This window comes from Dermacentor silvarum, chromosome 9 (assembly GCF_013339745.2).
Source record: "Dermacentor silvarum isolate Dsil-2018 chromosome 9, BIME_Dsil_1.4, whole genome shotgun sequence".
NCBI lineage: Eukaryota > Metazoa > Arthropoda > Arachnida > Ixodida > Ixodidae > Dermacentor > Dermacentor silvarum.
Genome location: NC_051162.1, coordinates 91835534 through 91861598, shown reverse-complemented (window position 1 = coordinate 91861598; position 26065 = coordinate 91835534). Strand labels below are relative to the sequence as shown.

The following is a 26065-nucleotide window of genomic DNA, read 5'->3' as shown; positions in this document are numbered from 1 at the left end:
TCCCTGAGCCATGTAAGCATCAGGGAGTGGAACTTTGTAAGGCTGCCATAAGTAAATGCTGCTGGCCACGAGCCAGCTTCACAAACGTTATCCAAAGAGCTCTCTGCGATTGGCAAGCGCAGCAATATCACAAGCTGGTCAATACACATGGCTAACGATGCAATAATGAGGCAATCACCAACACATCAGCTACAACCACACATGAATCTTCCAGCTGGTTATGGCCACATGCCAACCACCACCCGATGAAAGCAAGCAGATGTGCAGAAGGCCGTTTTGCAGCCAATAACTGTTGAGGATACCTGGGCTTTCGTTAACATTGCATGCATGATCAATACCACCACCTTACACAACATGCCAAGATATTAGAAGTACTTGACTGCCAGCAAAAATTCTAAAAAATTTTTGCACCTTATGCAACTAAGCAATGAAATGAAAAACATGCAGCAAGGCGCTGTGGACGCGGTGGTTTTTATACATACTAGCAGCATACCAGAGCACTGCTAATACAGCTAGCTTCCCAAACAAGATAATGGAGGATGGGGTAAGTGTTGCCAAGATTTAGCACATGACTGCATAACATAACAGCCTAATCAGTCACCGATCAGGGTACAAGTGCACATAGTCTGCCCATGCCATGATGCCAATAGTCCTCTCCATTTCCTTGCTGTACTCGAGTTCAAGTAAACCATGAGGGTATTGCTCAGGAGAATGTCACTGTCGATTTTTCAGGCAAATTATTAGGGGGATGCAGGCGGGGGTGCGTCGACTCTCTGTAGACTTATCTTCCCGTTCCCAACTCTTCATCTCAAAGGTTAAAGGGGCCCTGAACCACCCCTTGGGCTTGGTGAAATAACATAGTCCCCGAGTAGCGTACGCTGTTGTGAACATCTCAGCCAAGTTCTAGTGTCGTACGCGGTCCTTAGAGCTCGCAAGCGGAGCACGAAGTCACCTTTTTCTCAAACGCTCTCGTTTCAAAAACCCCATGATCCTCGCTCTTTCGTAATAAAGTGCACTCCAATACACGGCTGCTATTGGTCACTGCAGTCGGCTACAGCTCGGCCGCCGCGAGGTGCCACCACGTGTCCAGTGGATAAGCGCACTATAGCTCTCCGAGGACAGCCGTGTTTGGCTTGCGTTTAGCGCGGCGTAGGCACCAAATCGGAAATTTGAACTGCGCGCCACGGTGACGTCTCCGACGTCATGGTGACGTCTCCACCGTAGCCTTCGCAGTGCAAGGCTTTGGAGGAGGAAGGGGAACACAATAGAGGCCGTGTTTAATTGCTGATAACTCCGCTTCTGCTGAACGTATTGAAGTACTTTTTGTGGCAAAGTGATTCTGAATTAGCCTATTTTCACTTCAAATGTCTTTCTCCACTTCGATAAAAAGTGGTTCAGGGTTCCTTTAATGTGCTTTATTACATTTATATTATATGTGCTTCTTACCACAGCTACCTTTTAAACCACTAAGGACAACAACCTTTCTGGCAGCAGTGGGGCAGCAAAACTCGTCATAAGATTGCTCTCGCTGTTATGCACAAGACCACAAGATAACACAGCTGTTCGCTACATATGGCTTTATAGGTATCAAGACGTGCAAAGGCCTGCCAGTGTTTTGTTGCAACATTCCCCATAGCAGTAGCAAGCTTTGAAAGAGGTGTCACTGAGAGCAAGCATGCACGTGCAGGTGCGTCAGCACAGAAGCATGTGCAAGTCGAGAGCAGCAACTTGGCGGAGGCCATGGAACAGCGGCAGCAGTTGGTGGAGTAGACTCTTACTTGAGCCACCGTGAACTCCACCTCGTCACTCGGATGCAAGGTCATGTCTGGGTCAAGCAGCTCGCAGGTCTTGAAGTAGATCTGGCTGTCGCGATCCTGGCAGCTGATAAAGCCGAAGCTTTCCTTTACTGTGGCCACAACACCCTATGACACGCGCCAAGAGGGAGGGCACAAGAAAAAAAAATTCCACTGCTTGCCAATGCTCTTGCCAAGTGACCAGTTTCTATGACAACCCCCACAACGTTCACAGACAGGGCTATGGCTAATGACAGGGCACTAAGCGCGCCTTTGTTGGCACTAAAGTTATTAAAACCCCAGTAATGAGGTGGCCATTCATCTTACCAAGAGACTCCTTAGGGCAACCAGCGCACGACTGCCAAGCATGGGTCCCTCTAGACAAGACATCTGGCGAGTCTCTGGTGGTACTAAGGTCAACCGTCAATATGTAAAATGCAAAGGTGGCCCACCGCTATCACGAAGAGACTTGTTTCTATGGCAGCTACTTCGGAGCTTGCCAAACAAGGCTACAGCTAGAACAGATGCCGTGTGTGCCTCTGGTGGCACTAAACCTCGATATGTCAAATGCAAAGGTGCCCACATTTCTCACGAAGAGACCATCATTCATGGCCCCTCTTGTCACACCATGCTTGTCAGGACTATGGCAAACAGCAGGGCACTGCAGTTAGAACTTCAATATATCAAATCCAAGTGTGCTAGCATTTCTCTATACGTCAAATATAAAGCAACTGTCAAACCCACTTATGATCCCAGATGTAACGATTTATCGGTTATGACGACCACATTTCACTGTGTCTGTGATTTTCCAACCCTCCCTATTCAAACTACAATCAGATATAGAACATTTTCAACAGCGCCATATTGTTACAACAAACACTTCAAAACTGGTGCAGTGAAAAAAGAGCACACGCGAAGTTCCAAAGCACGGCAGTGTGCCCGTCCACTTCATTCCAACAGCAACAAAGATACGACCGCCAGACGAGTGAACGCTGCGCGTGGATTTTATAAGACACAATTAAAAGCCACTCGCTTTTAACCATGTTAGGGTAACCGTGCATGCTTTCAAGGCATGTCAAGGCGAGGCAGTACAGCGGCTGTGGCCTTTGAGACGATAGCACTGATGCTATCTCAGAGGCCATGACGACGGCAGTCTAGTTTTTGTGCAGTTCTTCATGTGGCTCCGCGTACAATCTAGGAGGGCACGACAGCTCCACTCTCGTTTTTGCAGAGTTCTTCATGCAGTAGTGTGTGCTACAGTCGATAACCGATTTTCCGGACATGCCCGATAGTTCGGACGCCTTTGCGACACCGCCACGTACCCCATAGAGTCAATGTATAAGAACATCTGAATTTCAGACACAAAACACCTTCCCTGTCCAATTTTCCAGACTTTTTGCCATGACCGCAGGTCTGAAACGGCATTAATCGTAGCCACCACCGCCGTCATTCTGATTATCTCGCCTCCTAGAACTGGTGCTCTCGCACGCAGATCCGCTGGCAGCCGTAGCCACTACCGCGGCAGCGCTAGGCCTAGCTACTTCCGACGTTCACAACCAAGCTTTTTTATGTTCGGTGCCGTGTTTTTCATTGAAACAATTCACTGCTCTGAGCTATGGCACTGACTCCACTTTTGTAATTCACGCCAATGTCTGGGAAGCGTGGAAAGCACAACACATTAGATAATGCCGATTGCCAAAAGTCAGCTTCGCCTCAATACAGCAGTGTTACGCGGTGAAGCATACGCTATGTATTGCAGTGAAGCATACCAAGAGTTTGAAGGGGCAATTGTCACAGGACACGGTATGTATTCCTTAATTATACACGCTTGCACCCGCTGTCTCCTATCACAGTACAAATGCCGATACACCCAATAAGCATACTGGCAGGCCTTCAGAGCCATTTTGGACGTGCCTGTGACGATTTGAGACTTTGGGGCAGTAGAAGAGATGCATTCGTTTTTTCCGACTGCCCGATTTTCGGACGTTTTCGCGGCCCTTCGGGAGTCCGAAAAATTCAACGTTGACTATATATGCTATTTCGACGATATGAACCAATTTGAACCAACAGCCGCTCAAGCGCTGCTTGTTTATCATTGCTGTCGACATTAACGCTGCCAGAGTCCATGAGAACACTGTACGACGTGTCAATGTTACGTAAAGCTGCAAAGAGTCGGCAGTTACTATACCGTTATTGAAAGATTGTGGTTCATTGACGCTTCGTTAACATAGTTTCTGCTAAAAGTTCCCGATGCCGTTCTACCTTTCGAACTTCGTACTTTTTTAACTGAAGCAACATAAAAACCTAATTTCCCAGCTCCATGCGCACGTGCGACTGATGCTGCAGCCCTAATGGCAAGACCCTTGCAAAATGCCTGCATGCTACAGTAGTTTCTGCTTCTTGCCAACTAGAACACTTTGCTATTGTACACAGAATCTACAGTAAAACCTCGATAATTCGAAGGTCGCCGGACCGCGAAAATTCTTCGAATTAAGCGGATTTTCGAATTAACCGAAATGAATAAAAAAAAAAAGAAGAAAAGCAAGAACTTGCCGCAAAAAGAAATCACCTTTATTTTCCATGTCCGAGAAAAATTACTCAAAGTAATCACCGATGCGGGATTACTTGGCGCGCTGGTTCGCCGCCCCTAGTGCCATGCTCTCCAGCTGGCTCAAAAACGTAGCATACAAATATCACCCGCACTGCACTCAACAAAGTTGCGGACGATGTTCACGGAATCGATAACTGCCGCGAAAGCTGGCGTGGTGCTGCTTGACTCCAAAAATTTGGACTTGCTGGATATTCCGGACTTCAAAAATGCACCATCTTTCAAAATGCACCATCATTCAAAAATGCACCACCAAAAAAGACAGGGACACGTGAGAGCGACACGCACACAGCGCTGCTCATGAAGTATTAGGAGGTAGATGAAGGCACATCAAGTCACATCAAGGTCGTTCCCATTGAGTTCATGCATTTTCGCACCCAATTTTTCGGACGAATTGAGACCCCAAAGTTCGATTTTGCGGACTAAATCGCTGTTTCCTAGCCGCGCTACCCAATCTTGGAGGCCGCCATGTTGGATTTTGCACTGGCTTGAATTCCAATGACTCGCTCTATAGCCTCCAAGATTAGAACGCGCGCTATAATAGAGAGCTCGCGCAATCCTCCAGTCTCGGAGGCCATGCCATCGTTGTAACCATTTATTGTGGAATTTTTTTTTTTTTATTGCGACAGCAATTATATGGACACTTCAAGCGGATTTTCGCCGTCGGCGTCGCCGCCCTGAGGATCCATACAAAGTCCAAGGGCGATAAAATCATCGCCGCGCGCCCGCCGTATGTGCGAGTGACAGCGCGTGACAGCGCGGGGGGGACGCGCGCTTTCATGGAGAGCGAACGCACGGCGGAGGCGACTTCCTCCCTCGTGCGAAAGGCCGTGGGGGGGGGGGGGGGGGGGGGGGGGCGACTTCTACTCTTCTAACAACTGCGTACTTAGCGCCGGAGCGGTTTCTCGAGCGCAGCGTATCTTGAAAGCGATCTCCAGACGGCTCTGACCTTTCGTATGGGCTGTGCTCTCGCCGCTCGCAGCAATAGACCGCACGAACCTTCGCTCGCTGTGGGCTGCGGCGGCCGCGCTCGCTCGTGCGCGCCGACACCACGCGTGTTATTCCAGTGAGTTTTTTTGTTTTTTTCTCTCAAGTTTCGGTTGCTATTTAGAACGAGGCGTGTACACCGAGCAGGTGTCTCGGAGACCCATGTCTCAGTGATCGGCGCTACCTCCTGTACCTTCGCGAGAGCTAAGCGGTGCGAAGCTCGTTTCTTGGATCTCCATGGCGAACTCCGTTGGCGGAGATCGCCAACGCGGTGGCGTTCGTGTCGACTGTACACGGAGACGACGTCATTGCTGCGCAAATCTAAGCAAGTCGATCCTCTCCAAGCGTAGCATGAGGCAGGGCATTATTAAAGATTTTTTTTTAAAGCCGCACTAATTACTTTTTTTTTCGGCCGAACGAGTTTTCCGGACTATTTTTCAGTCCCCACGAGCTCGGAAAATCGGTTGGCGACTGTACGGAGCGCCCTAACCTAACCGCCGCACGTTGCTACTAGCCGGAAACTTCGAATTATCCGAATAGAGCCGCGCGGGCCATTCAAATTATCCGGTAGAATTTGCATTGAGAATGACGGGACCGCTCAAATTCTTCGAATTAACCGAAATTTCGAATTAACCGAGTTCGAATTATCGAGGTTTTTACTGTACTTGTGTCCCCCTGACAATAAAATATATCACAAGCTATGGAGGAAAAAATGGCAGCGGCTGCCATTTCCCGCCGCTATCAGAAGTGGCCAGGTGCCATTTTAAAAGAGCTAGTATGCCACATTTCGTTAAGTTTTTAACGGAAGCTGGCAGCTGGACAAGAGAAAGTGCCGATAACAGAAATGAAGATACTAAAAATGCGACGTTCTGACCAAAGTAGTCTAGAATCATAACTGCCAACACCAGCTTCAGTGCCGTTCATTTTAGCACGTTTTAAAGGGCAAGTCCTCTCTTCTGTAACACTGCAGCAAACAATGGTGCTTCACTAGCTGCTCTGTAAGAACAAAAATTTTAAGTTCCTCCTGCATGCCAAGTACGATACATGTGAATCCACAGATGTCTCTTAATTCACGGTCTACAGGACAGACAGCAAGACCAATGCCATTTGGTAATGCCAAAGCACAGCCTGAGAACCCTCACCACTTGTCGAGACTCGTTGGCAAACGTCTGGTCGAGCAGTTCAATGTTGGTGGCCCGCTGGAGGCCGTCCCGGCGGTCGGTGGCAATGCTGAACTGGACTTGGTCGCCCACTTGGAGGGAGTACTCGCACTTTGGGTCACGTTCACCGTAAGGCATCTCGAGCTCTCTGCGGGACACAGCAGTGTGCAATGAGTGAATGAAAGGCAGGTGTACAGTTTTCTGGCAAAAATAACAAGGAACCGTGTTGATACATTCCCATTTGTTGTGTCACCACTCAAAATGGTCACTTTGCAGAATACGGCGTGTGGCAGAGAAGGATCACCATTGCTGTGTTCAGATTATCGCCTGTTGCCAATCTCAACACTACTTGTGAAGAGACTTATACCCCTGTCACACGGCATATGTAATGCCATTTGCAGTAAATGACATTCACACCGAATGTCATTGCAGTCTTGCGTTCCCAGTGTACACGGGTAAACAAAATGGCATTCGCAATTGATGGCAACCTTTATCGGCAGGCTGCTACGACGAGACCTTACAAATCCTGCTTGTTTACATATTTTCAATATATATATGTTAGCAATACAATGGTAAACATTGGATGGTTATTTGAAAATATACTGCATTTCGTGTTAACTTATCGATTTTGTAATTTTTTGCCAAGCCCCCGTAGTCGAGATTACTCAAGTCGCATGTGAATGAGTTCGGGAAACTCATTCAATGGGTGAATGCCATTAGCTGTGAATGTCATTCACTATGCCCGTGTAGGAGCAACAAAAATGACATTAACACTTAATCTCATTCGCTGCGAATGACATTACACGTGCCGTGTGAAAAGGGTATTAGCGTGGAAGCTTGGGCGTGTTGGTGATTCATTAGAAAAAAACACAGCGCAAAAAAGACAGGGACACGTGAGAGCGACACGCACACAGCGCTGCTCATGAAGTATTAGGAGGTAGATGAAGGCACATCAAGTCACCCCACACCCACATTTGCGATACTCTGTCCTCCTGACCTGTGTGATACACTCCTTCAATATACAAGGCTGCGTGTAACCTGAAATAAGTCTGCGAGTGCTCGAAAAGAGGCTCTTATTATCGAAGATCTGAACTGCGCGCTAACAGAAACTACAAGCTTCATTTAGTCCCAACTTCAATCCCAACCGAAGATCCTGGCCAGCGCCCATGCATTCGTTATTTCGATCCTAAAATTGCCCCCCCCCCCCTTCACAGGATAATTCGAACCTGACCAACCAGCGTGCACTTGCCTGACCCCTATATGGTGAATCTAAGAGCGAGCCCTTTACTGGCAGTGTCTGTCTGAGCAGAGCTTAGGGGACAGTGAACGCATTAAAGACCAATTTTCTTACGTCAAAAATGCCTATTTTTGGCGTGCCCTACTAAGATTTTCAAGCAATAACAGTAGCTTGCCAATGGCTGATCACGGTATGCACCCAATTCTTAAATGCACCTTTTCTTTTCTCCAAGAAAATTTGGTGAAAAACTGCATTTGCAGTGGTCTTATGCTTTGCTGCATAATTGCTGTATTACAAAGAAGCTGACTTTAAGTACAACCATGCGGCAAAGCTGACTTTAGTAAAGAGGCCACCACTGCAACACATATCCTTGCCCATTTTCCATGAAAAACAAAAAACAAAAAAACAAAAAACAATCGGCGACACGTTGGATTTCTGCTTAGTCTAGGAGCTTTATTGTTATCTCTATGTTAGTTTTCTACTGTAAGAGGGCACGCACTAGATTCGGGGTCGTTAGAATCAGGCAAATACTGCCATATGAATAGGTGCATGTTTTGACGTTTTTTTATGCACCTTGTTTAATTCAACTCGCCAGATAATTGGATCAATTTCATCAGTCGTGAAGCCGACTGTAGTTTGTTTCCTTAATATTCAGCTTCAAATAAGGTTTTGTGCAAGAACAGCCTTCAGTCTTATCAGTAGTGCAACAATGGACAGCAATATAGGATACTTCATTTCGCAGATCATACAGTCGAACCCAGATACAGTAAAAGCTCGTCAATTCGTACCTCATTAATTAGAACTTTTGGATAATTCGAAGTGACTGTCACAGTCCAGCCACACAGCATAGGTATCTATGGGTAAACCAACTCGTTATTTCACATGCGCATCAGCTCCACCGTTAATTTAAACTGCGCGCTGCTGAACTTCGGCGCCGCCACGCGAGGATTAAAAAAAAAAAAAAAAAGAAACGGAACCCACAACATGTGGTTATGACAATAGTGCTGACCGAAGATAGAAAGAAAACAGAAGTGCCATCCCCTGGAGCATTTTGTCAGCCAGCAGGCCTGCCCTCTAAGACAAGAGGATAGCACACTCGCTCCCAATCTTGGAGGCCATAGAGCGGGCCACTGGAAGCCAAGCCTGGCCAAGCCAGCGTAAAATCCAACATGGCCACCTCCACGATTGGGCAGCAGGACTTGAAACGAGTTATTTAGTCCGGAAAACGAAACTTTGGGGCCTAAATTAGTTTAAAAAATCAGTTGCAAAATTGCATTAGCTCTATGGGAACCCTGACAGTGCATTTATGAAGTCTGGAATATCCATCAAGTCCGAAAAATCTGTCGGTGACTGTAACGGAGGTGCTCGGTGTCAGGCACCTATTTTTCAACTTCAGGGAGGGTGAAGATGAAACTATGCATCACGTTTGCGCTTTGGAAGACGAACTGATGGCTATCGCTTTCAAAGGAAAAGAAGTAAAAAGTGATCACAGATTATTTTGGTCAATAACTATGGTGAGTTACAAGCGCTTTCTAACAACCCGGTCTCAATTCTGGTTGCTTTTCAATGGCTTTCGTTAATTCAAATTTGGATTAATTCGAACTCTTTAAGCGTCCCTGTGAAATTCCAATTAATGAGCTTTTACTGTACATCGAACCCATATAAAACGAATTATTGTGTATAACAGCAGTAAAATCCCCTTAAACATTTTCGTAAAAATTTTTTACTTGATGTATCGAATTACCTATACAGTGCAGTCTACTTATAATGATATATCAGTTATAACGATGAGTTGACTTAAGAGTATCAACTTATGCATTAGGGCTATGAGAAAAAAAACATAGTATAACATGTTATTCACCACATATCAGATATAACGATCGAAATTGTGCTTCTGGGTAGAATTTTTCATGCAGAATAATCGTGAAATTTGCATTCCCAAGTTGCCCTTAACTGAGGCGGGATGAAAAATTTGCCTATGCGAGTTCGTATCTACCTCCATTACCGCGCGGCGCCGCTTGCGAAAGCCACAGAGAGCATCGCAAGTTGGCGCAGCGTGCACAAGATGGCGCCAGCTGCTTCGAGTTGCCGGTAGTTATGCGAGCGTCCAAAGAAGAGGAGGGAAGAAAAAAAGAACACACACATAAGCTTGTCTTTCTCTCAGCGAGCGCGGATATCCGCCAGTGCAGCGGGAGGTGCGCCGACAAAGCGCAAAGCTGTGTCGTTCGAGACAAAGCCGCAAATTTTGCAAGAGTCGAAGCAGTACGAGCTCGCGTAGTCAATGACATCGACGATTATGAGAACTGGGAGCGCCACGATCATGAAGGCTTGAAGCAGTGGCCATACGATCAACAAAAAAGGTGGGCTTTGTGCGCCAGGACGAAACCCCCCCTGGGTGAAACTAACATGGTGGACGCCGCTGACATTAGGGACTCTGGGAGCCCGTCGCTACTGAAGATGAAATAGGTGGTGCTTCGATGGACGAGTTTCTGAGTGCAGATAGTGCTGCCATGTTCTGCGAAGAGATCTCCGACGGGACGATCGTTGTCACGACCGACAGCGACGTTGTGCCACGGAGGCAACAACAGCAGCGCCAGTGACGAAGAGATTGACAATGGCCCGTCCTCGACACCGACTCCGATGTTCAACCAGAGTGCAATGTCGTCGATCGAGTCGCTCATTGATTTCATGCACACTAAATTATAGCTGCCAGTGTTCACACAGCAGCTGGACGCAATGCACACCGCGGTTGTGAACCTGAAACTTCCGCGAATGCAAGTGCAGATTTCAGAATATTTCAACGCGCCCAACGATTCAAACGTTTCATTTTTCACAGCCTACTTTCTAGAAAGTCAATATTTTATGCAAGTGGCAAATTTGGTTTCGGGACTACAAAGGTATACAGTGGAATCTCGATGATACGAAGCTCACGGAGTCACGAAAAATATTTGTATTAGCCGAAATTCGTATCATTGAAACAAAATTAAAACTAGCTAAATTAAAAAGTCAGAGGTGAACTCACTCAGGCACACGCACGCAAAAAGCATTTACAGTATAAGCCGCGTTTACATGAATGCGACAGTAGCGCATCGCATTTCCAAGCGCATTTGGGAAAGGCGATGCGACGCCGTTTACATGTAGCGCATTAACTGTCGCGAGAACGTAGCGTCACATGGTGTCGTATGAGGTAAGTGCAGCCCACATCCGGCGTAACTGGTTTCCGGTAGTGGGCCGAGTGTGTAAAGGAAACGCGAGTTGACACTTACTCGTGTTACAGTGCCTAGATACTTGTGTCGCGAAGTCTGAGTGGCCGCGAAGGTTCCATGGATGGTGCCGTGCCAAGTGCCGAGAGGAGGAGATGTCCAGAGAGATCAGAAAAACGGTTTTATATACAAACGTACATATTTTACAAGGTGGGCTCCATGATATTGGAGCCGTCTACATGCTAACATCTTTGCAAGTTCTAGCCTTTACATCTCCGAGCGCCTCAAAACACTCAAGTCGCGCTTTTTATCCCTTTCGTTTCCCTCTTTCACTCGACGAGGGAATGCACTTTGGTTCTTCTTAGCCAAAGACCATCTTCGACCAGTTCGTCATATCCCGCTCATGATGTGCCATCGTTTACTGCCGGGCTCCATCTCCAATCTTGCCTAATCGCCCCCTCACACAGGCAACGGTTGACACCTTGGGAACCAAACGTTGATGTCGTTCCCACGGGAATGCTTGACGCTGGCCCCCTTGCAAGAATTAGTCGCCTCTCCGTGGCGGTCAGTTCACGGAAGCCAGCATTTCCAGGGAGAGCGGTGGCTGTTGTCTCAGAAGGGGCTCCAGGTTGGCACGTCACAGTTGGCGCCAGGCCTCGTCGTAGCTCGGGCGGGCGCTGGTGCTTCACGAAACACACCAAGAGCGACATTGTCGTTTTAGCTACGCACGAGGCCAATGACTCATTGCAGTCTAGGGACTAATTGCACATCCATCAGTCTAAGGTGACTGACGGTGACACTTCCCGGCAGCGAGAAACGACAAGCGTGAAGAGCACTTGATATGTTCACGTCTGTCGATGAGGCCTCCTTTGTCCCGAATGAGCGCCAGACACAACACTCGCGAGCAACAGGACCGTGCGACGCACCTGCTTTTTCAGCCACCATGTTTGTTTTGATGTCTCGCAGTGCGGCAGCGGCCGCGCCGCTGGTTGGCTGACCGGTTGTAATCCCGCAGCGAATGCTTCCCCATAATTCCTGATGCGATACGCTTCCGATTACATGCACCGCTGAAATGCGCGTTCTCCATCTCAAACTACCCTTGTTTGGCGCATTGGATGCGATACGCCTTCCTAGCGAATTACCTCGTTTACATGAGATGCGATACGCTTGAAAGCTGATACGATACGCTTCTGTCATATTCATGTAAACGCCGCTACTGACCACTTATAACGTACCGTATTTATTCGAATCTAGGCCGATAGTTTTTTTCAAATAATCACATACGAAACTCTAGGGTCGGCTTAGATTCGAGGATTTAAAAAACGCGCCAGTTTTTAACTGAAACTGATAAATATGGTGCATAGTTAGCGCCATCTAGAAAAGTCAGTATCGCAGCCGCTACTAGCCGCGCCAGTAGCCAGCTGAAGTACACGAGCGACGTCGCCATTTTGACCTGCGTCGTATCGGTAGTATCGGTATGGTGCAGCATCGGCGCGCGGTGTGGCGTTATCGTAATGGCACCAAATGGGCGATGCCACTATAGTGCCGCTTTCTAAACGAATACTGTATTTATTTGAATCTAACGCGCACTTTCAACACGACCCTAATTCTGCGTCGGCATTTCAAAATGGCCGCCTCGCACGCGCGTCGTGCCTAGCTACCGTAGCACGCGGAAGCTTCCTCCGTGTGCTGCAGTACACGTGCTTAGGCAATAGTCTACCGTCTGTCTTCACGTTCTCAGCGTCTGCTCTATCTGTCAGCATGAAGTACCGAATTCATCATGATGCCGCATTTAAAAGGAAAGTGATCATCTGTGCGGAGACGGACGGAAATCGGGCCGCATCACGGGCGTTCGGAGAATCCGAAACTTGCGAGCGGGACTGGCGCAAACAGAAGGAGAGGATTTTCGCCAGCAAAGCAATGCGGAACGGTTTCAGTAGACCGAAACAGGACGTAATCTGCGACGATCCACTCCGGCGATACGATCAGGCTTGGCCCTATCTTGAAAGCAATCTGCGACTGGTAAAGTCCGCCACGCGCCGTGTTTTCGCCGCGTTGAAGCGAGAGGCATGCTAGCACGAAGGCGCGCTTCATCTCCAGCGTTTTGACAGTTCGTTTCCGCGGTCAACGAGCGAGGTGTGTTCATGTTTGCTTGAGCGCGCGTGACACCGTGCTTGTTAATAGCGGTCTACTAATTTGCTACCGCATTCAATGCATCGCCTTTCGGGCGAAACTGCGACTTTTTTTATTCATCGCAACATCAGTGCATCGGGAGGAAATCTATTTTTCCAAATTTTTCCTCACGGAAAACGGGTACGCGTTACAATCGAGGAAGCGTGAGAATCGAGTAAATACGGTAGTTGAGCTAGCCGTAGAGGCATCGTCAAACGTTCAAACCGGGCGGAACTTCGGCATCGGTCTGTCTATATTCTAGCCTCTATAGTCTGTCGTTGAAGGGATAGTTTTTGCGTGCGCCGCAACGTGCGCTCCTTCCAAAAATGCAGCATCTCTAATGCGCTGGATGGTACTGAATATAGCGCACTGTTTGAAGATGTCAGCAGTAAGGAATACAGCGACGAGGCTAGCAGCGATGGTGACATAGAATGAGCTCGGCATGTTCAAATTTAATAAATGCTGTTTCATTTTGCGAATGCTGTTCTCGCTTTTTCGTTCGGCCTACATTCGAGGTAAGTTTTTTTTTTTTTTCGGACTTCGAACTTTTGGGGGGTCGGCTTAGAATCGGAGTCGGCCTAGATTCGAGTAAATACGGTAACCGTTTATGGTGCAGAACTGGCTACAACGCGGCCTTTTCCGACTCGTTTACCCTCCCATAGAACTCCGTGTATACGCATACCGCTTACAGTGCAGCCACGTGAGATGCGGTTTCCGCGGGAAAATGTTGCCGACAAGGGCGATAGTGAGCACGCTTCTCAACGAGGTGCGCCCACCGATGGGAAAGCAGATCAACGAGGGCGATGCGGACGAGGAGCATGAGACATGGAGCATGAGTCCAAGGGCGATAAAATCGTCACCACGTGCCGTATATGCAAGTGAAAGCGCGCGGGGGACGTGCGCTTTCATGGAGAGTGAACGCACAGAGGAGAGCAAACGCGACTTCTGTCGCGCGAAATTCCGTTGGGGTATGGGAGGGAGGGAGGGAGGGAGGGGGGGGGGGGCGACGCTGTGCTGCGGCACCAAATGCGTATCTTGCAACCGGACACAAGGGTAACTGGCGATGCAATCTCCCACGCGAAAAGAGCAAAGCGGGAAGGCAGCGCGGGAGGGAAGGAGGGAGGGGGTGGCTTCTACTCTGCCAACAAATGCGTTCTTGTACTTTGCACCTGTGCCGGCTGTCGGTGTTGTCGCGCGCACCATATCTTGAAAGCAATCTCCACACGGCTCTGACCTTTGTATGCGCTGTGCCTTACGCCGCTCAGTTTCCATTGAACCGATAGACCGCACGAACCTTCGCTCGCTGCGGCGGCCACGCTTCCCCACGCCTGCGTGGGGAACAGCACAAAAGCAACAAAAGCGCCACCACTTCAAACTCTTTGCGCCCAGTCGCGGCCTCTGCGCTGTCCGGCGTCGCGTCCGCACCAAAAGAGAAAAGGACGAAGCGTGTGGCTGCACGCTGTTCTCTTTCGCGGCCGTCGGCGTTTATTCGTATCAACCGACGCGGGTCGAAAATCAATTCGTAACAACCGTTCTCTAACACGTTCCAAAGTAATGGGGCTCGGCCGGAACCACAAGAAAATTCATATCATCCGTGATCGTACCATCGAGATTCCACTGTATTCGGCAGTTTTATTATTTTTTTGTGAAGGCAGTCTGGATATACCGATGATCGGTTATAACGATGGGATTTTCCATTGTTCTTGATATCATTATAAGTGGACTGCACTATATATTGAGCTTTTCTGTGAACCCTTCAGATTCCACATATCCGGGTTCGACTGTACATTCCTTTGCCGCGGTCCTCTAAAAAAACACATGTCGCCGGGGTTCTACTGTATTTGTCATCATTACATTCAGGGCACACCAGTGGTGCTTGCATAAGGTCATCAGGTCATGAAAGAGGAAAATTGCCATCCATACAAGAGTAGCACAAGCTAGAAGCGAAAGCCACATGGGTTTCTCCAAAAGAGAGCTTTGTGTAGTTGGTTTCTCTCATGTCCCGTGCCAACCAAAGCAAAATACAAGATTCTTTAACACTCACTCCTCGCCCTGAGTGTAGACAATGCGTCCCGGCAGAGGATCTGCAGCGGCTGCCTGCGACGGCCGGCCCCTGTCGGCCACAACTGTCACGCGGCCCTGGAGCAGCTCGGGGTCGACGTCCTCGAAGACGACTGTGCCGGGCGCCAGGCGCGTGATGTTGCATGCCACTTCCTTGCCGTTGCGAAGTTGCACGGTGAACTCGACGTCCTCGCCCAGCGATAGAGCCCGGAAGTCGCCACACTCGCTCGAGTGAAAGAAGATCTGGAAAAATGGGAACAGTGCCAGGCAACTCATTTAACAATGGAAAACGCCACGGCTTCTTTGTGTCGTAATTTCTTAACCCTGTATTGCCCGAATACAGTTCCACGGTAAGGAAAGTTAAACAACTTGTTAACCTTTATTTTTGGGCATGGAGAGTATATTTGTAAAAGACAATGAAATGTTGCTTAATTTAGAACTTAATTACGAATTGGTTTACTGAACTAACCCTCACTGGAAAACTTGTTCCAGTGCATTAAAAAAGGAAAAAAATATGAAAGAAAAAGAAAAATAAGAACAGTGTTGCTAAAGACTACACATCAAATTTCTCGACCTTAAGAACTCAGTGGTATCAAACTCAGCGTAGAATGTATGATGCGCTATCCCCTAGACTGATCACCCGAGAATATCGCTCCTGGTCTGTGTAACCCCTTCGAAAACTAAGAGTCATAGTCTTACCTCCTTAACGACGTCTCCCCTTTCGATAAAGCCAAATGTGTCCTTCAGGGCGCAGACGACGCCCTGTTTGCGTTGCCCAGAGGGCGACGGCGACGGCAGGCTCTTGCGTGCCCCCCGGGCTTCTGGAGTGCCCTTGGCAGGAGCGTTCTCGGGGCGCACGCGCTTGGCACAGGGGGCGCCCGTCTCCTTGCAGGTGGCCAGATAAAAGCGCACGCTGTCGTTGTGGTGCAGCGTATAGCCCTCCTCGATGTCTTCCTCCGTGTACGGCAGGAAGAAGCACTCGCCGCGGCTTTCGTATGCCACTCGGCCCTGGGTGCACGTGAAAAAAAATGCACCGGTTGTACACCTTCTGTCTTCTTGATTTTGCTGCACTTTTCTGCAATAGAGTCGGTGGCTTGACTCACTCCCTGCTAGCATTGAATGGCTCCTTCACTGTTGGGGTTTAGTTTCCTACAGCAACATGGTGGCTATGAGAGACACTGTAGTCGAGAGCCCTAGATTAATTTTGACTACCTTTGGCACTAAATTTTGAAAAATTTTGACAATAAATTTCGGCACTAAACAAGGAACACAAAAGCAGTTTACACAGATGAACTGATCCTTCATAATCTAATTTATTTTTAAATTTCGAGGTAATAGATTCATTATTAGCAGAAAAAAATAAGGTCAACATTCCATTTGATCAATTTCGTACTAAAACCACAGCAGTGGTAAGTCAGTGAGAGTGTCGTGAATTTCAAGGTTTTCTTTTTTTTTTCTTTCCCATTTGAGCTCTTGTGGCTTTGTAGAAGTTCTTGAAACTTGCCAAGCTTAGTCTTGATTGTTTCAGAATACTACATGTAGTCCATGTTTACCAGGAGAAAAAATTTAATTAAAAAAACAAGAAAAAACACAAGCAAAACTTAACAAAGTCCAAGCCGATGGCATCAAAATTCATGACATCAAAGCAAACTGCTGCGGGAACTTCCAAAACATTGTCGCTACCCGTTTTTCTTCTCTCGCAATAGCAGTGGCTTCTTTGTTGAAGGGCAATTTACTAGTAAAGATGAACTCTTCTTTCTGCTTAGTGTGTGTTGAAGGGGGCCACTACCCGCTTTTTTATACAAATATTTAGCCATCTATGGCGAGTATTGGAACTCATCCAGAATTGCAGCAAAATTGTGCAGCTAAGAAGACGATTTGTCACTCACCTCTGCACCGTCCTTGGCTTCGGTCGTGATGAAGCCCGTTGCCACCTCATCGCTAAGCACCTCGCTGGACAGGGCCTCGGACGATATCTTAACCACGGCGCTGGCTACGGGCTTTCCCGATTTTCGGTCATTGGTCATCTCGAACTCCACCGGGTCTAGGCATTGAGAAGATGTACAGGATAGACCAGTGTGATAAGGAGAACATACCGTAAAAACCCGCGTATAATACGGACCCGCATATAATACGAGGTGTTATTTGGGGATAGCAATAACGAAAAAAAGTTTTCACCCGCAAATAATGCGAGCGAGGAAAACCCACAGAAAGCATTGAGAACCTGATCTCGTTAACTCGAACACGCTTAATTCAAACTGACGCTGTGGTCCCGTCAAAGTTATGTGTATTGCTATGGGCGAAAACGCCCGGTAATTCGAACGCGAAAGCATTTGCGACGGTTAATTCGAACATACGGCGCACCTACAATGCCCTCAGCAGCGCTCCAAATCACGCGGCGGCGCCTCCGACCGGCATTGCTCCGACACTGCCATAGAGCAAAAGCATAGGATAGACCCCTCAACGCCACGCGGAGAAAAACGAAAAAAAAAAAAAAAAACACGCGGCGGCAATTTCACTCTCAAATAGCAAGGTCGCCGTTTCACCATCGTGCCGGAACACGCTTGTACGAGCCGACGTCTCGGCCAACTTCCCGACAACGGCAGAAAACGAAACTTCAGGGAAAGGGCTAAGTTGGCGCCACGCCGACGGGAGTGGCGGCGCGCGCGTGCGGAGCCAGTCGAAGGTGGGGGGAGCTACGAGGGAGTTGAGAGGGATGGCGAGGGGAGCCACTGCCACCGAAGCAACGGCGTTGCCAAGGCCAAATGCGCTTATCTGCCGCCGTTGCAATGTTGCAACTGGGATGTCATCCCAGCCGTGAACGCGGCCCCCGGTGACGCCGAAGTGCCGCCCTACGGCACAATTTCCAATGGCCTCGGCAGCTAAAATAACTTTCCTTTTAAAGGCAGCTGGGTACTACTTTCTGCGGTCCCAACATCGTGCGAGATAGACTACCGAATGTGCCGATTCTTAGCGTGGTCAAAATGGCGCCCGTTGAAAGCAGCAGCAGCCTACCGACGCCAACGCAAGATGACGCATACTCCACTACGAGTCTTGATGATGATAGTAGTGAGCAAAAACGAACCCGAAACTGCAAATTTTACGCTGAAAACATTGGGATCCGCATATAATACGAGGCAGAAATTTTACATGGTAAAATTTAGAAAAAAACCTCGTATTATACGCGGGTTTTTACGGTACTTGACCACATATTTTAGGAAGCCTAAAGCCACGGACGAGAAATGAATGCACTGCAGGGCATGGCATAAAGGAAGATCCCCCACAACCTTGATTCATTTTTGTTTATGCTGGGCGACTATAGACCCTTTCCATGGCAATCCCGTGGGCGCTGCCATGTTTCATCACGTGGCAACGCGTTTACTGCTTGCCTCAACTGCCTCCACATTTACAATGATGGGCGGCTCAGCAAACCTCTGTTTCGGCATATTTTGTAGGTGGTGACTGGGTGGACCACACAAAGCTTCAGCCACACGTTCAGAGGGCATGTAAGCACTTTTGGAGCGCATTACATCTTGTCCAAACGGCATAAGCAGCATATATGGTGCTTGTACTAAAAAGCAGGGCTAGAAATGTATACCAAGCTATCCAAACTTTGCACAACTTTGCACTTATGAATTAAATCAGGATCAGTGTTTTGCTCCTCGTTTATTTTTTTTTTTGCAGCAAACACTCTGAAGCAGCGGCTTGTCAAGTTTTTGAATCAGTAAAGTTCCAATCTATCAGTTGGTCACTATCTGTTGTTTATTTTCTGCCTACCCACTCGCACACGGCAAGGGTATGATATTTGGCTTTATTATTCAACTTTTTTTTGCTCCGATTCTGTTTGTTTTGCATTTTCAATCATGACGAAAGGCCATCCCAGCTATTGCACTGTGGGACATTAAGAGAGCCGCTGCACAAGGGGTGAATGGAGTACGAAAAGGATCGTTGCAAAATGCAGCCCTTGAATTCCTCAGCGATAACTCACCTCCAATGCGCAGGTGCTCAATGTTTCCCGTGAACTGGCTATAGTGGAAGAACAGTCTCGCCGACCGCTCACAGCACCGGATGAATCCATACGAGTGCTGTGGCCAAGTGAAAGCAAAATAAATTCTGTAAAGTGCACGTCACTGTACTGCCAAAAAAAAATCATTGTGCACACAATCAATATCTAATTACTCCGTCATTATGAGTAGCGATGAAAAAACAAAGAGCCCTTCTACTGCCTGGACCTTTCTTCAGTGTAGTCTGTGGTGTTTTTGAATAAAATCATGCAACTGTGACGCATTTATTGACAATCCATTATAACCCCTTCAATCGAGAAATATGATCGACTGGCAGTAAATGTATGAGATTTGCATAACTTTATGCCAAGGTGCTGCAGAGTCCATTAAGAGCAAGTCAAGGTGTTAGAATGGCTGTTCTGCATTTTCTGATTAGTCACCATAATTACAGAGTGATTAAGTGTCTAATTATTGTGTACTCAGTAATGATATGTTTTAAGAATTGAATCACTAGCACGAATTACTTGCACAAGTTAATTATTGGTTGCTAGCATCACTAGAAAAAAATATATATAAATTTATATTTCGACTCTGCTACAGAAACGTCCCACATCACACGTCTCGTCAAACACTGTAGTGCCTTTTCCAAAGCGATTGTCGGTACTGAAAGATTTCTCTCAGCAGTAATAGGAAGGTATTTGAGGTAAGCAGAATGTTCAATTTACCCTTATGCTTAATTTTGGTGGTCCATTCCTTGCCCCAACTCCACAGAACAAAAATAAGTCATGTCCACAACCATGTACGTTGTGACCGAAGGGGATAGATTTGAGAGTGAAGAGGTAAAAATCACGAGACAGGAATAAAAATGAGTGCTTTCTCAGTATTTTAGCCTCGTGGTTGCAATCGAGCGCAACCGTGCTCAAGCTTTTCGATTCCAATTGTCTTTCGAGCAAGGTCACGAAAGCAAGCTGATGGGACTCAGAATTCAATTGACTTCGTTTTGAATGTTCTTTAAAAGTGTGCCTGTGACCGGGGTATTAGAGGAAATAAGGTCTGCTTCAATCAAAGAAGGTATGCAACAACTTACCAGGAGTTTTTCAACAATGCCAGCCTCTCTGTGTGCATTCCCTTGCTTGCCGTTTTGCCTGGGGGAACCGGATGACGCCTGGTCTCCGGCTTCGTCTTCCCCCTGCTGAGCGCCAGACGCCTGTTGACCGTACAGAGATCAAGGCAAGCGTCACAAAGCAGAATCCCAGTTGTTTCTTTACGACACTGTGGTATAACATGCGGCTTCAGCACCGTTCAGAAATGACACAACGTAATGAGAATGTTAAGGCAAAAGCCTCAAACAGATCGATCTTACTAGGCACAGGGACCTATTCGGAGGTGGATGTCTTGTAATCATTTTCAGGGATGCTTCCCCTTTCATAAAACTTCGCGTGACTAACAGCAGATACGCGTGCGTCAACGAGTGACAGCATCCCTGACCAACACTGATAAGACAGTCAGTTTGGCACTGTACCAAGAATGGTGTTGCTCATGGGCGCTAATGAGTCTGGCATTAAGTCCTGTGAAATCTCGAGGATGTGATAGCCTGAAACACAGCTCCTGGACACTCAAATTCCGCCATCTTTTCATCTCTGGTTGCCTACAAGGCAGCAATGTCCACTGCAATTGGCTCAACACTGAAACATAGCGGAACCTGAAAATGTGGTCGAATATGAGAGTCCAGAATTGCACCAAGGCATCACGAACGGATATCACAGTTCCAACTTTTTACCACCGTGACTAATGTGTGATGTCAGCACGGCAAGAAGCAGCGTAACAAGAATGTTACAGTAAAAGCCGCAACAAATCCATCCTACTAGACTAAGTTTGCAGATTCCAGACACACTCCAATTTGCACCATACGGTTGAATTCGCCATCTTATCAGCCCTGATTGGCCCTCAGGGCAGTTACAGCCATTTCCGACTGGCTCAAATCGCAAACATTGAGATTTCACAAAGTAATTGAGTGTCCTATTGAACATCCAAAATGCCACAGGCTGCATCAAAATCACATTCCTTAAAAAAAAAAAGGGAGTACTGAAATTGCATTTTCCATTTGTTGCTTTTTTTTGGTTAATGAGGGTGTAAGCCTAAACCCTAGAAGAAACAATGAGAAACATTAGAGCACCATAGATTATTTACTATATAATGTTTCTACAAACCAGTTTCAGTACCTCAGAGGTGGATACATAACGATGCGCAGACTCATGTTCCTGCGATCACTGCAGCAGCCACACGCGAGCACAGTTAGAAGAAATGTGTGTAGCACTGTTTTTTCTTTATGTGTATATGTTATGTTTCCCAACTTTCATACTTAGCTAAGTTCCATCCCTTTATGTGCATGAAGCGAATGAAAGAACTTCTACAGCTTCAGAAATGCTTGTCAGTATTCTTTGAACCTGTAGCAATAATTATGGTCCAGCAATGAAAGACTGGCGGTGACGCAGCACTGAAGTTCCTGCACTGGCATACCAATCAGTGGTGCCAGGCTCAGCAGCACCCCCACTTATGCTTACTCAAAGTACCACACTAAGTACCACGCACAATACCACACCACCCCCTCTTATATCAATTCAAAACCCTGCACATGGTAACACTGGGTGGTAAGGTCCATAAAAGAAAGGTTTCAAAGCAGTGCCATTCTTTCCATCTAATCGCTGTCCTCAACCTTATGCTCTCTTGCCATTGCCTGTACGCGATTGGCTTAGTGCGGTAACGTGGATTTCTATGTATCCACACTGATCGCTAGCACCCCCAAAAGGCTCCAATGCTTTTTCACATAGCATGGTCTATGCCAAAATACACATAAGAATTTACTGCACGGAACACAGTTTTAAAATTATTATTCAGAATAAATGTAGTACAACAAAACTAGAAGCTATTTGTTTTTTTGTTTTATGCACGCTGAGAGGTTTGGAACTTTCGGGGGAGGCTAGTGGCACTAAATGTACGAGTAGAGGTAGAGGGGAGTGACAAATGAGGAATGGCACTACCTTGGAACTTATCTAGGGACCTCACCGGGTGGTGCCATGCCTAACACTGCTCCCGCTTACACCTACTCAAATACCACACTAAGTACCACTTGGTGCCAAGTCCCATAAAACCCCTCCATTACTACTGTCTCACCCTAGAGTGGTGGCTTGGGTGAGCTGGTGATCCATGATCTACGTACAGAGCAAACAAGGGTGAGACACAAACAAATAATGGCAGTGCTTTGCACCATTCTTCATTTCTTGCGTGCACTGCATGTAGAAGATTATGTCCCACACTAAGTATCACTTGGTAGTACCATGCCCCAATACCCCCTCCACATATCTACTCAATGCACCACACTAAGTACCACTCAATGGTACTGCGTTCAATACAAGGCCCTATTACTACCCAAGTATCTATCTCATTGTGGTACCACATTAAGTGCCCCTCAGTGGTACCAGGCACAATACAGCCTCACCATATCTACTCAGTGTACCACATTAGGTTCCGCTCAGTGGTACCATAACCAACACAGTTTACTTATAACTACTCAATGTATCGCACAAAGTACCACTCGGTGATCTCATACCCAATACCACCTCCACATATCTTACCAATGGAACACAGTAAGTACCACTTTGGTACCGACAATACTGCCTCCCCATATCTACTCAGTGTACCACATAAGTACCCACTTACAATTATGCCGCAATATATATACTCAGTGTACAACATCACCACTTGGTGGTACTATGCTCAGTACAGCGTCCACCTTACATCTGCTCAACACATCACAAAAAGTACAACTCAGCGGTACCACATCTGATTACATGCCCCAAACCTAGTACCGCTTGGTAGTACCATATACGGTGCTGCCCCCTACTCACCTGCCACTTAGCGCTGGCCATGATGGCACCAGGAGGTGTGTGCGGAACCTGCCGGAGCTGAGAAGACGGGCAACGGCGTATGTTTTGTGCGGCTTAGCGTTTACAATGCTGTGACGATGCTGATTCGTGGACTTGTTGCCAGTGTGTATCTTCGTCTTTACTTTTTTTCCTTCTTTGAGAGAAAACTTCTTGATGGAAAAACTGGAGCACTGTTCAAACTTGCTTTTTTTTCTTTTTTTGGCCGGAAATTCGACAACTGATGCTGCTGCTTGATGAGCTTTCCAATTGTGGACGACGCGGCACCGTTTTTAACCTGTTCTTTTCCTTTTTTTTGGCAGCTTCTCAGACTAATAAAGGGTGAAATCGGTTTACTTTCTTTCCTTCCGTGGAATGTGGATCAATCGGACCAGATCTGTCGTGTGAGTGCCTTTCGGTGGTGGAGTTTTGCTTCAATTTTTGGATTATTTTAGTGGTGAGCTTTGCTGGAAAAAAAAAAAGAAAAAGCTGCACGTCAGATTCGAGCAAGTTGTGCATGAATCATTTGGTTACACTGTACATACTCTTCGCTACAATACTTAGAGGCACATAAATGTAGATTCAAAGATCAAAGTCTTTCCCCCTAGATGTGCAGGTGGCTCAGTGAAAAGAAAAAAACTTATTTTCTTGCTTAAGTGAAAGTCCAAACCTTCTAAACCCTACAAAAAAAATACTGGCAACCACCACAGCAACCTTAATAATTTACAGTAATTGTTTCGATGAACCAGTTTCAGTTACGAGCTGATGAATGCGTGACGTCAAATTAAATTCGCTCGTTCAGTTAATGCAATCACTATGGCTGCCGCATGCAAGCACAGCCAAAAATAAAATGCTTGCAACACTTCTTTTTTGGTGTGTGCGCGTGTGAGCAATGTCATCGCACCTAGTCTTAATGCTACGCCTCAGCAAATTTTACCCTGTGTTATCGTGTTGAAATTGTGCCAATGACACCAGAACGACACTTCAAGATCAAACTTTAGTATCAAATTAAAATGGAAGTGTTCCGCAACATTCATTTATTCTAAGTGTCAACCCTTTATGATTGCAAAGCCTGTGGCATAGGATTGCTGCAATTTTGAAAGTAAATGTTAGTACACCTTTCAACAAAGGCTCGTGTCTTGTGGCTGTTGTAGAGCAGAACCTTGCTAACGAAAACAGTCTGATGCTTCAAACTTTGCATAACCTTGTAATTTACTGTATCAATTCATTAACAGTCGGCAAACGATCTAACAAGCCCAATTCAATGTTTCCACAAAAGGACTGTCTCTTTTGGAGCCCTGACAAACGACAAGTCTCCATGTTGAAGTTCTGGCCCCACACTAAGAATTCTCTAACGGCATGAAAAACAAACATCATACAGCACTTAACATGACACACACGTTAAGTTTCTTAAACATGTACGCCTAATGAAAACTAGCAAAAGGAAAAAAAAAATATATATACATGCCACAATGTTTGCATTGGCTATTTAATGTGCATCCACAAAAAACAAATATTCACTGTTCTGATGCCTTCCTTTCCTTAAGTCAGTTGAGGCATTATTTGTGTTGCATTCTCCTTGTGAAGTCTCTTTTTCACTCCATTAAAAAAAATGTTTTATTAAAACTTGCTAGGCAACAAGACCCTGTTGACGAGTCATCTTTATGTCACTTCCCACTTCCATTTTTTTTTCTTGTCTGCAGACATGCCATACTGAGATTTGCATTAACCATGTTAATGTTATCAGGATCTTACTGCAGGTAAGGGTAGCTAACTATAACTCGCACATGCCTCACAGAACCAGCTCCTTGGCTGACAGGACTGCCTCCAATGCTCCTACTACTGAATAAGCAGCGATACTGAGATTCACCGGTAAGTCAGAATTATTCATGAACTATGTAGGCAGCAGAGCACAGACAAGCTCTGCTGCAGCAGCATGACATTCTTCAAAACAGCAGCGCACACACATAGAAAAAAAAAAAAAGAACTGCATTGTTCAGTGCTCGAGGAAGTGTCGTTGAACGAGAACTTAAGAATAATACGGAGCATTACCGACAACTGTGATCACTAGTGTCAGAAAAAATATGCATATGTAAATGTTTTTTTTTTTTTTTTGCTTACAACTGCGCCTTTTTCAACATTGAAATACCAATATCTGCAAATCGACCAAGACAGCACTAGACCAAGCATCAGATTGCAAAAGCTCGTGAAATGTTCTAGGATGGAGCAGATGCTCCCGCAAGAAAATTACGAAGCACCGATACCATCCCCGTAGTGCTCGTTCTTTCTGCGCAAAAATGTACCGGGCGGAAAAATAAGCAGACGAATAAAATCCCTCTTACGAGCTCCAAGACAGCAAGCAGATAAAAAAAAATTTTGGCAGCAACATTAAGCAATACAGCCTTAAAGAAAAAAAAAAAAAAGTTTGGAAAAGAGGGTTATATTCACGACCGCCGAACAGTACCCGATAACTACGCGTCCTACAGATAAGCGGCAGGACCCGCGAGTATTTGCGCATTAAAGGCTGACCACAAGGATTAACACACTGGCGCAATTAACCGCGCTGATGCGGATAATCGGGACGTCCGGCTTGTTGCTACGTCACGCTCAAACTATGCCGCGAGAGAACTCTGCATCTACGAAGAAACAGTGCGAGCCACTAGCACGTCTAAGTTCATGCTTTTTTTTTTCCTGTTATTAATTCCTAAAGCAAATTCTCAAAAGCCGCGAGATCGCACGGAACCACATGCACACAGTAACGACGGGAGTACGCAAGGTACTGACTAATCAGCGCCGTGACGAGTGCGAAACATATATCGGAGAGGTCGCCGAAAAACAGTACCGGCGCGGCCGGGTCAGTTTGTCGAGGTCCGAAAAGTGTGTCAAGGCGTCGGTGACACTCGCGCAAAGACATATA

The 26065-nt window shown here is 46.7% G+C and overlaps 1 protein-coding gene across 3 annotated transcripts in view; it reads right to left on the bottom strand.

Annotated features, from left to right (window-relative positions):
• Positions 1-26065, bottom strand: part of LOC119463348 (cold shock domain-containing protein E1-like) — a 49913-nt gene that overhangs the window by 23278 nt on the left and 570 nt on the right. For 2 of the 3 annotated variants that reach the window (XR_007463370.1, XM_049655852.1), the window contains exons 2-9: positions 23134-23615; positions 20313-20432; positions 19210-19306; positions 17111-17265; positions 15921-16229; positions 15205-15464; positions 6531-6696; positions 1779-1922 (exon numbers count right to left, since the gene is read on the bottom strand). Coding sequence is in view for 2 of the 3 variants with exons in the window: in XM_049655852.1 (XP_049511809.1) it covers positions 1779-1922; positions 6531-6696; positions 15205-15464; positions 15921-16229; positions 17111-17265; positions 19210-19306; positions 20313-20432; positions 23134-23154 (1272 nt within the window). In the remaining variant the exon portion in view is untranslated. The remainder of the gene's footprint in view (positions 1-1778; positions 1923-6530; positions 6697-15204; positions 15465-15920; positions 16230-17110; positions 17266-19209; positions 19307-20312; positions 20433-23133; positions 23616-26065) is intronic. The other variant, XM_049655853.1, reaches the window with a different exon arrangement.